Below are 14,932 nucleotides of genomic sequence, written 5' to 3' on the forward strand. Positions count from 1 at the left end.
TGTTTGCCCCTTCACACTGGAGATCACATACAGGTTGCATATGTTTGGAAGTGTAAACAGAGCCGGCAAAAAAAATCCAATTTGACAAAAAATTGGACTTGGGTCACTTGAGGCTGCAGTGTGAACGCATTTAAGAACTGGAACCTCTCTGGTAGCTAGATCTCTGCTGGTTTATCTGCTGGTTGCATCATTTTGTCGTTTTTTTTTTTCCTGTAACATTCGTCCTGCAGTAACGACTCCAGGAGGAACAGTAAACGGAGCGGAGAAGCCCAATAAGGACGGCGCCTCCCGAGGCTTCAGAGAGCTGAAGGAAGCGCTGAAGATTCTGGAGAGCCTGAAGAACATGACCGTGGAGCAGCTGTGGACGGGCGGCTCGCCGACCTCCCCGACCTCGGCCGAGCCGGCCTCCGCCGCCAACGTGGCGAGCTCTCTGTCGCCGGTGGCGCCCGAGAAACCCACCAAGGAGAAACGCTTCCTGGACGACATCAAGAAGCTCCACGAGAACCTGAGGAAGACGCTGGACAACGTCGCCATCGTGGAGGAGGAGAAGATGGAGGCGGTGGGGAGCGGAGGCGCCGGAACGGAGGTGAGCGTCGCCATCGCTGTGACGTCGCCGGATGTGTGGAGGTGTTTTCAGCTTCTGCTGCTCCTCAGGCCGAGAGGAGCGGAGAAGAAAAGCCGCAGCAGGAGCCGCAGACGCCGGTGGGGGGGCAGGAGTGGCCCAGCGAGTTCCTGAGTGACACTCCGGTCCTGTGCCAGCAGAGCGGAGGGAAGCCTGGCGTGACATTCACCAGCGCCAAGGGAGAAGTGTTCTCAGTGCTGGAGTGGGCACCAGGTGAGAGATCCACCACTCCTCCATCAGAGATCTTCCTTTGTTTCCTCCGATAACGAGGGAGGAACCGATTTCTGGCCAATAACCGATTTTTAAAACCTTTAAGAAAAACTGCAGGTGTGTCTCTCTGTCTGGTGAATTTTACAGCATAGTAAAAATACTCATGAAAGTACTTTTTTTAAAAAGTTACTTAAGTAAATGTAACTACCCAACTTTGAAGACAAAACCAGTAACTTTTTAGTAATGCATAGGAGCTGGTTTTAAATAAATAATGGTTCTTTCTTTGTTTGTTTCTTTCTTTCTTCAAAGCAATGGAAATATATGTTTTTCATTTTCCACATAGGTTTTGTTCGTATCCTAAAGAAAAAATATATAAAACTTGAAAAATCTCACTAACAAGATATAAACATACACAGACAAACCTTACACCACAGGGGTCAAACGCGAGGCCCGGGGGCCAAATCTGGCCCACCGTAGCTTTTTATGTGGCCCTCTAGACTCCAAGTTACATCAACAAGTCCCTCCCGTTTTTCACAAATTTGCAAAATTCGCACAAAATCAACAGATGCCCAACTTTTTATCTGATTTTACTGCAAATGTTCTCAAAATTGGTCAAAAACATTGAGTTTAAGTGACTGCTCAGCCTTATTTGATGCAGTGAATACTAAAAAGTCACATTCAGCATCAGACATTCGCACAAATATTGTAAAAATTCCTTTGAAAAGTTGCCAAATTATCACCACAAAATCTGTGATTTTAATTGCAAAAAACACTAAAACCATCACAAAATCCTGGAATAACAGCTGTTTATTGATATTCTAACAGTTTAATTTATTTTTGTCAATATATTCTGGCACAACCGGCCCGTTAAGAACATCCAGATTTCTGATTTGGCCCAAAATGAAAATGAGTTTGATGCCCCTGCCTTGCACAGACTTTCAGTAGTCAAGATGCTGCATGAACTGACTAAGTACATTATTGCAAGAGAACACAAAAGTCTCGCAAGGGAATATGAAACATTTGCAATATAAACAACATTATTGTTGTTTTGAGACCATTTTTAAGTAATATAATGGTAATCAGATGCAAGAACACATTCTCAAAGAAAAACTTCCAATTCCTAAGAGCATTCTGCTAAATGCATTAAAGATTTTTAGAAGGAACTCTGTTATCTTGTCTCTTCCTGATCGATCATCTTTTTCTCTCACAGAGACTCATTCGTTTAAGAAAATGGAGTTCCAGCCAGCAGAGGCCAAGAAGTTTTTCAGCACAGTGAGGAAGGAAATGGCTCTGCTGGCCACATCGCTGCCTGATGGGATCATGGTGAAAACATTTGAGGACCGAATGGTGAGTTTTATTTTCACTGATTTGGTCCTTCACTGCAAAAAAAACTAAATATCACCAAGTAGTTTTGGCCCAATTTCTAGTGCAAATATCAAGAAATAAAACAAAACTAACTTGAAAGAAATGTTTCTGCAAGATATATGAACTTGTTTTTAATTAGTAATGATTTAATATTGATTAAAAAAAGTACAAGTTCCACAGCAGATTATTTCACTTACAGCCTGGGAAAAAGTCTTTTTAAAAGTGCAATAATCTGCCAGTGGAACTTGAACCTTTTCATCAATATTAATAATTTTTCTATGTCTTAAAAAGTTGCTTGTTAGTTTCGTCTTAATTCAAGTGAACTAAGAGATTTGCACTAGAAGCTGGACTTGGTTGGTAACATTTTGTGGTTTTTCAGTGTGAACTTGACGATATTTCAAAACGTCTTCCTTCTGCTGTGACCCAGGATCTGTTTTCGGCGCTGATCAAAGGCCCGACTCGGACCCCCTATGAAGACGGGCTCTTCCTGTTCGACATCCAGCTGCCCAACATCTACCCGGCCGTGCCGCCGCTCTTCCGCTACCTGTCGCAGTGCAGCGGCCGCCTCAACCCCAACCTGTACGACAACGGCAAGGTGTGCGTCAGCCTGCTGGGCACCTGGATCGGCAAGGTGAGCTCCGCCCTGCGCCGCCGCCGCTCCCGACGGGTCGCAGCCGCTCTCGATGCCTGATTGTTCCGGTTCTGCTGTGATTCACAGGGAACCGAGAGATGGACCAGCAAGTCGAGTCTGCTGCAGGTTCTCATCTCCATTCAAGGTCAGTTAGAGCGTTTTTCTTTCTTTATTTCCTTCAGCTAAAATATCTGGTTCCCACAAAGACATAAAATCCTTTTTGTTTTATTTATTTCTCCTGTCTGTAATGCAAACTTTAGAGCCCAAATCTGAAAAATAAAAGCCCACATCCTTCTGTAGCAGGAGCGGTTCTAGATTAAATTGATCAGGTGCAAATATGACACGTGAAATGCAGCGATGAGCACATTCCACCGCCCATTAGTTTATCAATCAATCAATCCAATTTTATTTGTATAGCAACATAGAATCAATAATCAAAACACAACATTAAGTCAAGTTCCATCAATAAATTCGTAATTGATTACATTTCAAATACAATCCTAAACAGGTGGGTTTTCAGTTGAGATTTAAAGTCACTCAGTGTTTCAGCTGTTTTACAGTTTTCTGAAAGTTTGTTCCAAATTTGTGGTGCATAGATGCTGAAAGCTGCTTCTCCTCGTTTGGTTCTGGTTCTGGGGATGCAGAGCAGAACCAGAACCAGAAGACCTGAGAGGGTCTGGAAGGTTCATACAACAACAGCAGATCTTTAATGTATTGTGGTGCTAAGCCGTTCAGTGATTTATAAACTAACAACAGTATTTTAAAGTCTATTCTTTGAGCTACAGGGAGCCAAAACTGGTGTTATCTGCTCTATTATGAGAAAATAACAGCAAAAGATTAAACAGGAAAGAAGAAAACAAAAGAAGAACAAATGGAAAAAAAGGAACAGGGCAATATTTAATAATTTATTACCTTAAGTGAGCCGCAGTTTGACAAACATGTTTTACAGCTTCTATATAGCTGGACTTTGAATTCAGGTCGACTCACAAAAGAGATGATTGAAGTAAAAATCTGTTTTTTCTGTCTCTATTACAGAATAACAAACATAACATCTTGATGAGTGTCGTCACCAAAATCATCATTACACATCAAATATTTTGGTCAATATTTCATTTCTTATTCATCAGAAGCAGGTCTAAAAAGGCTAGATTTAAAGGAACTCAGTGTTTCAGCTGTTTTGCAGTTTTCTGGAAGCTTGTTCCAGATTTGTGGTGGATAGAAGCTGAATGCTGCTTCTCCATGTTTGGTTCTGAAAATGAAGAAAACACAGTTACTTCATTATACTCCAAAATGGCGCTATGTAGCTGGAAAACACATAATACTGTCAGCTTAAGTCCTATTACCCTTATTCTAAGTCAGTGTGTCTAAAACTGGTCCGCGGACGCCCCCTAGTGGACGGGAGGTACTGCATGTAAACGACCGTTTATTTGCCGTGACGTCAGATCAAATGCAACGCTACAGCTAGCTTAGCAAACGGTTACCAAATAATAATGGAAAAGGTGCTTAAGACCCGGTAAGTAGATCAAGCAGAGGCGATAATCTGTTTTGATCGCGTGTCTGCAGGTCTGATCCTGGTCAACGAGCCGTACTACAACGAGGCGGGCTTCGACAGCGACCGCGGCCTGCAGGAGGGCTACGAGAACAGCCGCTGCTACAACGAGATGGCGCTGATCAAGATGGTGCAGTCCATGACGCAGCTGCTGCAGAACCCTGTGGACGTCTTCAAGCAGGAGGTCCAGGAGCATTTCGCCTGCAGCGGCTGGCGGCTCGTCCACCGTCTGGAGGCGTGGCTGGAGCTTAACGACGCCGCCGAGCGCAGCCACGCGCCACACCCGGCCGCCAGGGGGCTCCACTCCAAGGACGAGGCGCTGGTGGCCAACAGTAGCCCCGGAAGGCCCGGCGAGGACGGCGTCCCGGGCGTCAGCAGCATCCTGGAGGAGGAGCTGGAGGACTCGGGGCTGAGCCCGTCCACCACCGCTGCGCCGCCACTGGACCTCAGCCTCAACTCAGACTGCGACGGCACTCAGAGCGGCGCCTGCCTGGGCGGGGACAGAGCCAGCTCCGCGGCACGCGGCGCGGCGCCGGAGTCCGGTCCCAGCCAGCCGGTGGTGCGACCAAAGAAGCGGCGGAAGAGCTACCGGAGTTTCCTCCCGGAGGGGAGCGGCTACCCGGACATCGGCTTCCCGCTCTTCCCGCTCTCCAAGGGCTTCGTGAAGAGCGTCCGCGGCGTGCTGCAGCAGTACCGCGCCGCGCTGGCCGCCGCCGCCGTCCCTGAGCACACAGAGGACAAGTAAGTGCCTCTCCGACTCACACCTGCTTCCCGCTCTCTTCCTCTCTTTCACCTTCCTCAAGTCTCAGAGGAGGATGGTCACTGCCTCCATCTGTCGGCCTCCTGTGCTGCGCCGCCACCGCCCTTCTTCCCTCCACCTCTCTGCTCCTGCTGCCCGCACCTCTAAAACATTTCCTCTCACTGAAAGCAGCCGGGTCTGGACTTATTGTGGGTTTCACTGCAAAAACACAAAATCTTACCAAGTATTTTTGGTCTCGTTTCCAGTGCAAATGTCTTATTGCATTTAAAATAAGAAAACTAGTAACTTTTCAGCCTTTTTTAGCACAAAATAGTTCTTAGATGATGAGGCTTTAGTCTGCTCAGTCTTTTCTATTTTTAGCTCCTTTCTGATTGAGCTGTTTTAGGTGTGTCTTGTTACTTTAAATCCTTATAAACTGAACAAACAGGCTGGAACTCAGCCTAGGTTGCTAGGAAACGGGCTGGAACTCTTCTGGGGTTGCTAGGTAGCGGGCAGTGACCATGGAATGTGACTATAATAATCGGAGGTTTTTGAAACGGCTCATTTTCCAGACACCAAAAATTGTTTTTAACTTATTGTCAAAAAACGTCTTCATGGTTTTTCTTAAGCATTTTAGGCTGTTTTAAGGAGGAGTTGAGACACAAATGGAAAGATCAAAGCACGCAAAATCAGAATTCAGAATAATATTTCTTTGACTTTGATGAAAAATTATTAGTTGCACTTATAAGACGACATCAGTGAAATAATCTGCTAGTAGAACCAACACTTTGTAATCAAAATTAAAGGAATTATTTACTTAAAACAGCTCCTAAAAAGTTACTTGTGAGTTAATTTTGTCTTATTTCAAGTGCAATAAATTATTTTCACTAGAAACAAGATAAAAAAATACTTGGTAAGATTTTGTGTTTTTCCAATATCCCCTCATTTTTTGTGTTTTTCTCTCCTTTAGTTACCCCTCAGATGAGTGTGATGGCTAACACACACACACATACCCACACACCTTCCTGTGAGAGCAGGTAGAAACCAGTTCCCCTCTGTCACCTGTCTAACTGGTTCCACTGACTGGGTGGGGCGTCACTGGGTTGCCCCTGCAGGCCGCTGGGGGAACTGCAGCTCTCTGTAGCACTCCTGACATCACAGCTGCACCTGAAGGACGCCGCCGCGGTTCGACCCGCTGGGGGGAAACATGGCGAGCACAAACTGTGAGCGTTCACCGGCTGGAAGCTTTCTGCCAAAATCCCCAGAAACTCGCTCCGTCACCGATCCTGCTGGTTTCCACCCGGCCGACCTCTCCGAGGCGGAGCGGCAACGTTTACACGTTTGATGAGCTGCAACTTTGTGCTTTGATTCAGCCGATTATTATTATTTTTTCCTCATAGTTTTCAGAGTAAAAAGTTGCTTTATACGTCAGCAGCGTCCACTCCATGGTGATCTCACGTCAACATGTTGCCTTACTTGAATCTCAGACGTTGATCACTGACTCGCACTAAAACAAAGAAAAAGAAAAAAACACTGAAATGTAAAGTCTCCAGTGGTTTCCCGTCGTCCTTCTGGCTGTTTGCACATGCAGGCAAAACGTCACAACACAAACGAAGGGGGCGGGGCTTCAGAGGTGATCCAATGTGAACCCATTTTGTTTTGTTCTTTTCATTGCTTTGCTGCAGAATGTGTTGTGAAATGGCCTTTGGGTGCTTCCTGGAGGAATCAGCAGTCTTTGTTTACATCTTTTTAGATTCATCTAACATTTTACACATCATGACTCCCTCCTCCCCGTCGTCTGCGACTCGCTCTGATCCGAGAGCGCCGGTTCTCTCATGTTGTACTTGAACTTTGATGCTGAGACGTTTTTGATAAAGAGCACACGGTGCCACTTCGGACCTCGGAGAAGAACTACGAGCCAAGAGCTGCTGCATTTTAAAACGAATAAAAATATGAATGAGTGCGTGTTTTTGCGTCGTCTTCCGTGTTTTTTCCCATCATTCCTCTCTCTCTCTCTGCGTTTTATTTTGTACGCCTTTAACGCCAAGAGGCGACGCCGATCACTTTAAAGAAAAGCTAACACTCTAGATGCACACTTTGATTTTTTTTTCTCCTCATGAACAAGCAGAAAATGTGAATTTAAAGTCCGGCAGGATGTCGAACCTGTAAAGTTTCCTGTGTGTGTAAATTGTTCCCAATTTAATCCATTCTTCTTATTTTTTACTGCAAGCAGTTTGATTTCCAGCCAAAGCATGTAACTTGTTGCTTTAAGCCTCTTTTGGCTCCACAAAGAACTTGACTGTATGATGTCTGCATTTCCACAGTGGCCTGTTGTTGATATATTTAAAGAAAAAAAGAGCTAATAAAAGTATAATTTGTAGCCTGATTCTCTGTACAGACATCATGACTCTATTGAAATACATACAGTTACTTACAGTATATATTTAACACAAACTTGGGTTGTATCATCGGGATGCTTGGGGCGTATAAGTACATAATGCTGAGTGTACTGTACTAAACATTTCTTGTTTTCCTTTTTTTTTTAATGGATTAATTTGTTGCTTTAAGACGACCGTATAGTGATGTATTAAACTTTGCAAGCAGTACCATGAAAGCGTTTCGGCTTTTCTTTGTTTGTTTCAACGTTTCTCATCCTCACACCAACTTCACGTCGTTTTCATTCAACAAACTTGATTTAACATCAATACTGAGTAGGGAAGAGGCATCCAAAGTGTGGCCCGGGGGCCATTTGTGGCCCCTGAAAGGATTTTCATCGGCCCACTGAAATCAACAGTTGACCCCAAAATTTTGAAATTGAAATTTATAGTTGAGGATTTGTGGATTTTATTAAAATTTAGCTTATCAAGCAGGTGAAACTTTCAAAAAAAATCACAAAAAGCTAAATTTTTGCATTTTTAATTTCATTTAATTAATATTGTGGCTCACAAGTTGTTTACATTTGGCCAAAGGGACAAAAAGTTTGGACACCACGGGTGACTTTTTTTTATAATTGCTTAGAAAAAGGTGCTGAATAGGAGATTTTTATTTTATTTTTTTAAACCAAATTTAGTTAAATCTACCCCAATTGATTTTCAGGTAGCTCATATTTACAGTTATTTAATCTTATATATATATAGTATATATTCTTTACAGTTTTGGCTTAATTACTGCTCTGAATGTTTTTTTTTAAGTCAATACACTCCAGTTGACGATTGTTTCTGCCCTACAGTGAGGCCGTCTTTCTTTTAAAAGTAACCAATTAGGCTTCCTTGGTCCATGGCCTATATAAAACATGTATTACCGTGCACAAAATCATTCTCAAGATAAGTCTTTAAGTTTGCTCTTGTCTCTAAATCCAAATAAGTTGCCGCTGGCCACGCCGACCAACTCAACGTTTACACTCCATGTGAAAACGGCTCCAATTACACAACCGTACATCTTCGAAAAGTGGAAGTAGAGCCTCCTGCACAACCAACAAGAATGCATTAAGTGGTTTGTGCTTGGTAAGTCAAAAACAAAACACTTGTCTTTTCCAGCAGCCATTGTACTCCACATACAGCAGTAAAACCAGCTAGTTGGCCAAATGTGCTAGTTCTCCTCTTGGGTTGCTAGGTAACGTTACATTCAGAAGGTTTTTGAAATGGCTCATTTTCCAGACAACAAAAAACAAATTTATTGCAAAAACAGCTGATTTTTTTTTTTTTCTGTGCTTTGAGCTGTTTAGACGTAAACCCATATGAAAGTACAAAAACATACAAAATGTGAATTTTTCATATTAGATCCCCTTTAAATAACATCGTCCATCTCACTTGGATGCTTGGGCAGAAAAATTGTTCCGTTTTCGGTGATTTCTGCATCGCCTGTTTCAGTAAAGAGCAAAAACAAACGAGGCAGACCACAGGTTGGTCGTTTGTCTTTGTTTTATTTAAGTCTTAATCAAAAACACCCATGCAGATTCTTTAATTTAATAGAAAACATACAGACATTGGTCTAAAATAAAAAATATATATCTCTTTGAATAAAAATACGAATCATTCAGTTGTCAGTGTTGCAGAGAAAGATTCAGCTGCTTTCCCTTCACCGTAAACATCTAAACCGACTCCAGTCCTCGAGGTTTGGCGTCCTGCAGCTTTTAGATCCAACAACCCAAATTTTTTGTTTTTTATTCAGAGACAAATGTATCTAAAAGTCGCAGGACACCAGAGTTGAAGCTCTCTGATCTAAACGCACAATAACATAGATAAAGCGGCTCTGACATGAAAACCTTTTTCTTTTTTACAGAGAGCAGCTGGACTCGATGAGGTGGAGGTTTCTAAAAACCTCACTGCAAAAATGCCTTCAAAACAAAACCATGTTTCATTTTTATTCTCTAATCAAAGAAGAAAGAAACTTTTTTTTTTTTCCTGGATTCAGCAGGCAGTACAAAGAAGATGCAGCAGCGCATTTCAACCACCAGGCGGCAGCAGATTCAAGGCACGTCAAACAAGTTAAAGGACCAGTACAAACAAAACAAGCAACAGCTAAATAAAGGTGGAGCTCTTTCTGAATCAGACGTTTTAACTTGACTATGGTAAGAAACAGATTCTCATTTGAGTCCTTCAGAATTTGATGTCATTTCCTGATCACCTTTATGTCTCACCAAAGACGGCAACAAGCTCTCTACAGATAAAGTTTGGTCTTAAACAGTCAAGCAGTCAGTTAATCTGAATAAAGACAAAATATTACAATATGTGAGTTTTGTTTTTAGAGGCACCTTAAATCTTTACAAACCAGGAAGTCCGTACTTGCAATCTGGGTCTGGGAGATAAATCACATTTATCACATTTTTGGTTTTTGAAGATTTAATTTTTGGAAAATCAGAATTTTTTTCCCCATCAACAAGCTCTTTGGGTTTCCGACGTCAGCTCAGCTAGAGCCGCCATCTTGTTTTACAGCTTCTATTTATTTGGATTTTAAGTTTTTATTTTTCAATTACGAGAAAAAGTCATAATATTAGGAGAATAAAGTTGTAATTTTTGAGAACTCCACTACAAAAAATAAAATGAGGAATGCTGTTCATCTTTTGAAGTTATACTTTGGTATAAGTTTTACAGATAAGGAAGTACTTCATATTTTAAACACATCAGAATCAAATTATTATCAGGACTTTGAAAGGATCCTGTAAAGAGTCTTATTTTGAAGAAAACTGCAGACTGGTCACGTTATATTCAAGTTTTTTTCTCATATTTTCAGGTAAAATTAAGGCTTTATTCAGCAAACGGACTTTATTCTCGTAATTAAACAAACATTGCCAAAGCCTGGTCCTAATACTCAGTAGTATAAAACACAGAAACAATTGACTGAAATAAAAGCCACTTTTTAATATTTCTTTTTTTAGAAAAGAAAACAAGAAAAAATTTAAATAAAATCAGATTTAGTTATAAAAAGAAATCGTCGCCGTCTTGCCCAGCCTGCTACAATCAGTGCCTGTTTTAACATCTCCTGTTTAAGGCTCCTCAGTGTTTCCACATGGACGAAAATAATAATGTTTAAGCATCTCTAACTTTCAAAGTTTAATGTTAAAGACACTTTGGTAAAGATGGAGAGTGTGTGGCGTCCAGCAGAGACGAACATATTGGTGCTGGAAGCAGTGGCTGGAAAGATGGAGGGAGGATGCAGCATCACGAAAAACACTTAAAAACAGAAATAATCTATCAGGACAGGTGCAGGAGTTTGGTTCAATACTCTGAAGCCGCTGTTTCCTGTCTGCGGAGACTAAACCACGACTTGGAGCAGCGATTTGTCCAGTTAAAGCAGAATCTTCTGGGTTTGACTGAGTGTTTGAGGCTCATTGTCCTGCAGAGCACCAATAAAAACCAAACTAATCCTCTGTTAAGTAATCTTGAACCGAGCCACTGCAGAATAGCGGCGAACACGATTCGCCTGCGTCTGTTTGGGTTTTAGCTCCAGTGGCGCCGCCAGACTGAGCGGCCGAGTGTTTAATATTAAATAAATAGACTCATTAATAATTCATAAAGCTTGGCTCAGAACAGTGAGGCAGGATGATGGATGTGTGTAGATTAATAAAGGACTGTTTAGACCTGTTGAACAGTCTGACATTACAGCGGCTTGCCTGGTAAAAAGCATGTTAAGATTTAAACTTAACCTAACTGCTAACGACTATTAACCATAAAATTGCACAAATTGAAATGCAAACAAAAATCAGCTTAATAGAAACACGCTAATTAAAACTAAAACGCAATTTTTGTTATTAAAAAAAGCATTTCACGCCAGCAAAATTTTTCTGCCGTATTTTCCTAAATATTCACGTCACACAAGTCATTAGTTCAACAGCCCCGACGATACTACTGGCAAAAACCACAAAGAAGAGGACGACAGGAAGTAGTAGAAGGATGATGGGTTTTTTTTTTGTTTTCCTGCAATGTCTAGAGCTTTCTGCATCGCACAGTTCATAAAAAGTTGTGTATCATTTGAACATGTTGAATTAATTGCTCTTCTGTAAAATCGTTGACTACAATTAACCCCAAAACGTTCTAGATCCACTGGCAGATTATTTCACTTAAGGAAAAAATGCCCTGCTTCAAGTGAAATAATCCACCAGTCGAACAAAATTTTATTTAAATCAATATTAAGGAATGATTCACTTAAAACGAGTGCCTAGATCTTGCTGATTAGTTACTTGTAAGTTAATTTTGTCTTATTTCAAGCACAGAGTTGCTCCTCAGTTAAACCGTAGCGTATTTGTTTCAATCCAGTCGCGCTTTTATACGACACCAGTAACCAGTAACCAGTAACCAGTCTCTCCCCGCCGCCTTTTCAAAACTTAGAAATTCTTGTGGATTTGTTAGAAAAACTCAGACAGAAATTTTGAGATTAATCTCAGAAATTGTTTAGAAAAAACATGAACATTTTCGAGTTTGAAAAGTCGATGTTTGACTTTTGAAAGTCAGAAATGGCCATGTTTTTTATAGAACATTTCTGAGATTCATCACATAATTTCTGAGGTTTAACAGTAAAATAAATGCTAGAAATCATGTAGAAACTTTGAGATCAATCTCAGAAATGTTCTAGAAAGAAACAGGGACAATTCTCAGTTTGAAAAGTAGAAAATGTTTAACTTTTGATACTCAGAAATTTTAGCTTTTTTCTCAAAAAGTTCTGAGATTGATCTAAAAATTTCTGAGTTTGAATAGTTTAGAAAAAAACAAAAATTTTAAGGTTAATCTCTCAAATTTTTGAGAAAGAAAACTTAGAAATTTTAACTTTTGAATGTTTTTTCTAGTAAATTTCTGAAATTAGAAAAATGTATGAATTTTTTGTCCAATCTACAATGACCCTGATCTGCCGTTGTGTTAATCTGTTAATCTGCATGAAGATGAAACCCAGAGCAACGGCGACAGTTTTACTACTGAATCTGTTCAACTTAACATAAGTTCTGATAAGGAGCATATATTTTACATGAGGATTTCATTTTTGGGAGAGAAGTTTCTGTTTGCAATAAGGTGGAAGCTAAGCAGCGCATGCGCGTTGCTGGCATGCTAACATCACAGCGCCATCTAGTGGCCTGACATGACAACTACAGCTGCTGACTCAAGGCGTTTTGGAGACACAATTAACATCTGAAAATACCGGCAGTTTCCAGGCAGTTGTCTCTTGTAAACAGAGCCTAAAATATTTGCACTCAAGACTAGATAAAACAAAATTGGTAAGACTTTGTGTTTTTGTTCCTCTCATCCGCCGATCACCCTCCCCAGGCCTCCGTGCACCTCGGCCTGAATCGGACCGTACTCCACCACCTCTCCGTCCACCGTTATGATCCCTTTCCCGGCGCCCGGCTCCAGCCTGAGCGCCCGCACCTTCGCGTGCACCAGATGCTGGCAGTTCGTGTCCAGATGTGCGCCTTTCTCCATGGCCAGAAACAGTCGGAGCAACGCGCTCCGAGAAATCCCCGCCGTGACGTAGAAGAGATGGATGACGCCGTCGGCCAGGCGGGCGTCTGGCCCCGCCAGGAGGTCCTCGGCCAGGTGGGACTGATACATGGCCAGCATGAGGACAAAGTCTTCCTCCGGCACCAGCACCCAGTCGGACGGCGGCGGCTGATCCAGAGGCGGCAGCAGGGCGTCGGGAGGCCCGGGGAGGGCTTTGGCAGCACTTCTAGACAATCTGCCCTCTGACCTCCGCAGCTTCAGGGAGTTGTTGGAGTGGCAGGTGTTATTTGGGAAGTCATCTTCCAAAGTTTGAGTCAAACAGGAGGCGGAATTTCTGCAGCATGCCGCCGCTCCGTTCTGCAGACTTTTGTCCGTGTGGCGCCCCCTGCTGGCGGGGAGGTAAGCCAGCTTACCCTTGTAGATGCGGAGAGACGCCAGCCTCACCAGCGTGCCGACGGTGAACCGGGCGGCTCCGACGTGGCGATACTTCTCGCTCTCCATGTCGACGTCGGCCACGAAGCCCCAGGCCAGGGAGAGGAAGGAGAAGAGGCGCTGGCCGGAGGAAAGATGGAGGGAGACCAGGTCCATGTGAGACACCAGTCCTCTGCAGAGCAGGAAACCACAGCTGACCAGCAGCTCCTCGCCTCTGACCTGAGAGACGCTGAAGGAGAGAGGGAAAAAACTCCACTTTATTTCATTTGATCACTGAATATTCTGTAGTTTTCACTGAAGTTTGGTCAATTAATCATTAGCCTGGCCATTGACTTTTTGTTCAAATTTCACTTCACACGCTGTTTGGGATTTCTCCCATTCACTTGGATTCCTGCAATAAAATTCCAACCGAGCCAATCAGAGAACAGAAGCAGAAGTTATGAACGATGACGTTGATTTTTCTGCGCTGTTTTAGTTTTGTAGTCTGCCTGTAGTTTGAGCCGTTGTTTTTCAGGGGCCGATTAGCACAGCTGATTTTGTAAATGTGGACAAACTGGTTGACCTTTTATGACCTCTGGAAAACTTTAAAAATCTCTTTAAAATCATAGGAACACAAAGAAAAATATAAAACACCAAAATTCATTTGATTTGAAGAAGGATAAACTTCACTGGGGGATTTTAAATGTTTAAACTTCATTTACAAACTCTTTTTAATATTGACTTTTATTAATTTCTAATGTATGTGATTAAAAATAAACATCTTGACACAGTGACTACTAGATTTTGATGTGTGCAAAAAAGAAAGTATGTATTTTATCTTACAATAAACTATGTCTGCTAAGATATTTAAATTTTCTGTAGAAAACAGAAGAATTTTTCTTTGAAATCAGATTAAATTTGGGTCAATTAGTAACAAAATCTCAGTTTACTTGCTAACATTTCATCACAGCAAAGTGAAACATATTAGATCTGTTTTGATTCGGCCTGGAATGAGTCAAAATGAATCACGTCTTTTGATAATCTTCTAAATCCAACAGGATTGCTGTTTGTGTAATTTTAAAGGTGCAGCATTTGGTCCAGAGGACGGAGGTGATGCAACGCTGTGAAACTCGCTTCTGTCCAAACTTCCTGCTGACAAGCTGCTGCCTGCGATTCTAACTTAACCTGCAACTAAAACAGAAAATATTTTGTCTTGATTTTTCAATGATGCACTCTAACAACAAAAAAATCACATTTATTTACAGGATTTATCGAGTCCAGACTAAACACTCTAGGGATCATGGACTATAATCTGACATAAACTAAAGCTGAGGCGGCTGTTTAGTTCAAGTAAGAAAGTTTTTGACAATTTTTGAGAAAAATCTGCTGTAAACTCCCAATTGTAAGAGCAAAAAAGTGCGGGGATTTGTTGATTTTTGCATGGATTTCCACAATAATTCTCAAGGAAGTGGAAGGA

The 14,932-nt window shown here is 41.9% G+C and overlaps 2 protein-coding genes across 5 annotated transcripts in view; one reads left to right on the top strand and one right to left on the bottom strand.

Annotated features, from left to right (window-relative positions):
* ube2o (ubiquitin-conjugating enzyme E2O) overlaps positions 1-8,648 on the top strand; it is a 47,889-nt gene extending 39,241 nt beyond the window's left edge. Inside the window, exons 17-23 of one of the 4 annotated variants that reach the window (XM_028018952.1) lie at positions 231-586; positions 655-835; positions 2,043-2,179; positions 2,625-2,828; positions 2,916-2,973; positions 4,392-5,118; positions 8,481-8,648. In XM_028018952.1, the coding sequence (XP_027874753.1) occupies positions 231-586; positions 655-835; positions 2,043-2,179; positions 2,625-2,828; positions 2,916-2,973; positions 4,392-5,118; positions 8,481-8,526 (1,709 nt within the window). In that variant the 3' untranslated portion in view covers positions 8,527-8,648. Of the gene's footprint in view, positions 1-230; positions 587-654; positions 836-2,042; positions 2,180-2,624; positions 2,829-2,915; positions 2,974-4,391; positions 5,123-6,086; positions 7,723-8,480 lie in introns of those variants that run through there. The other 3 variants (XM_028018953.1, XM_028018954.1, XM_028018955.1) reach the window with 3 other exon arrangements.
* Positions 8,649-12,504: 3,856 nt separating this feature from the next.
* LOC114145490 (sphingosine kinase 1) overlaps positions 12,505-14,932 on the bottom strand; it is a 37,047-nt gene continuing 34,619 nt past the window's right edge. Inside the window, exon 5 of the mRNA XM_028019093.1 lies at positions 12,505-13,705. Within this exon, the coding sequence (XP_027874894.1) occupies positions 12,847-13,705 (859 nt within the window). The 3' untranslated portion in view covers positions 12,505-12,846. The remainder of the gene's footprint in view (positions 13,706-14,932) is intronic.

The sequence above is a fragment of the Xiphophorus couchianus genome, chromosome 5, assembly GCF_001444195.1.
Source record: "Xiphophorus couchianus chromosome 5, X_couchianus-1.0, whole genome shotgun sequence".
NCBI classification, from domain to species: domain Eukaryota; kingdom Metazoa; phylum Chordata; class Actinopteri; order Cyprinodontiformes; family Poeciliidae; genus Xiphophorus; species Xiphophorus couchianus.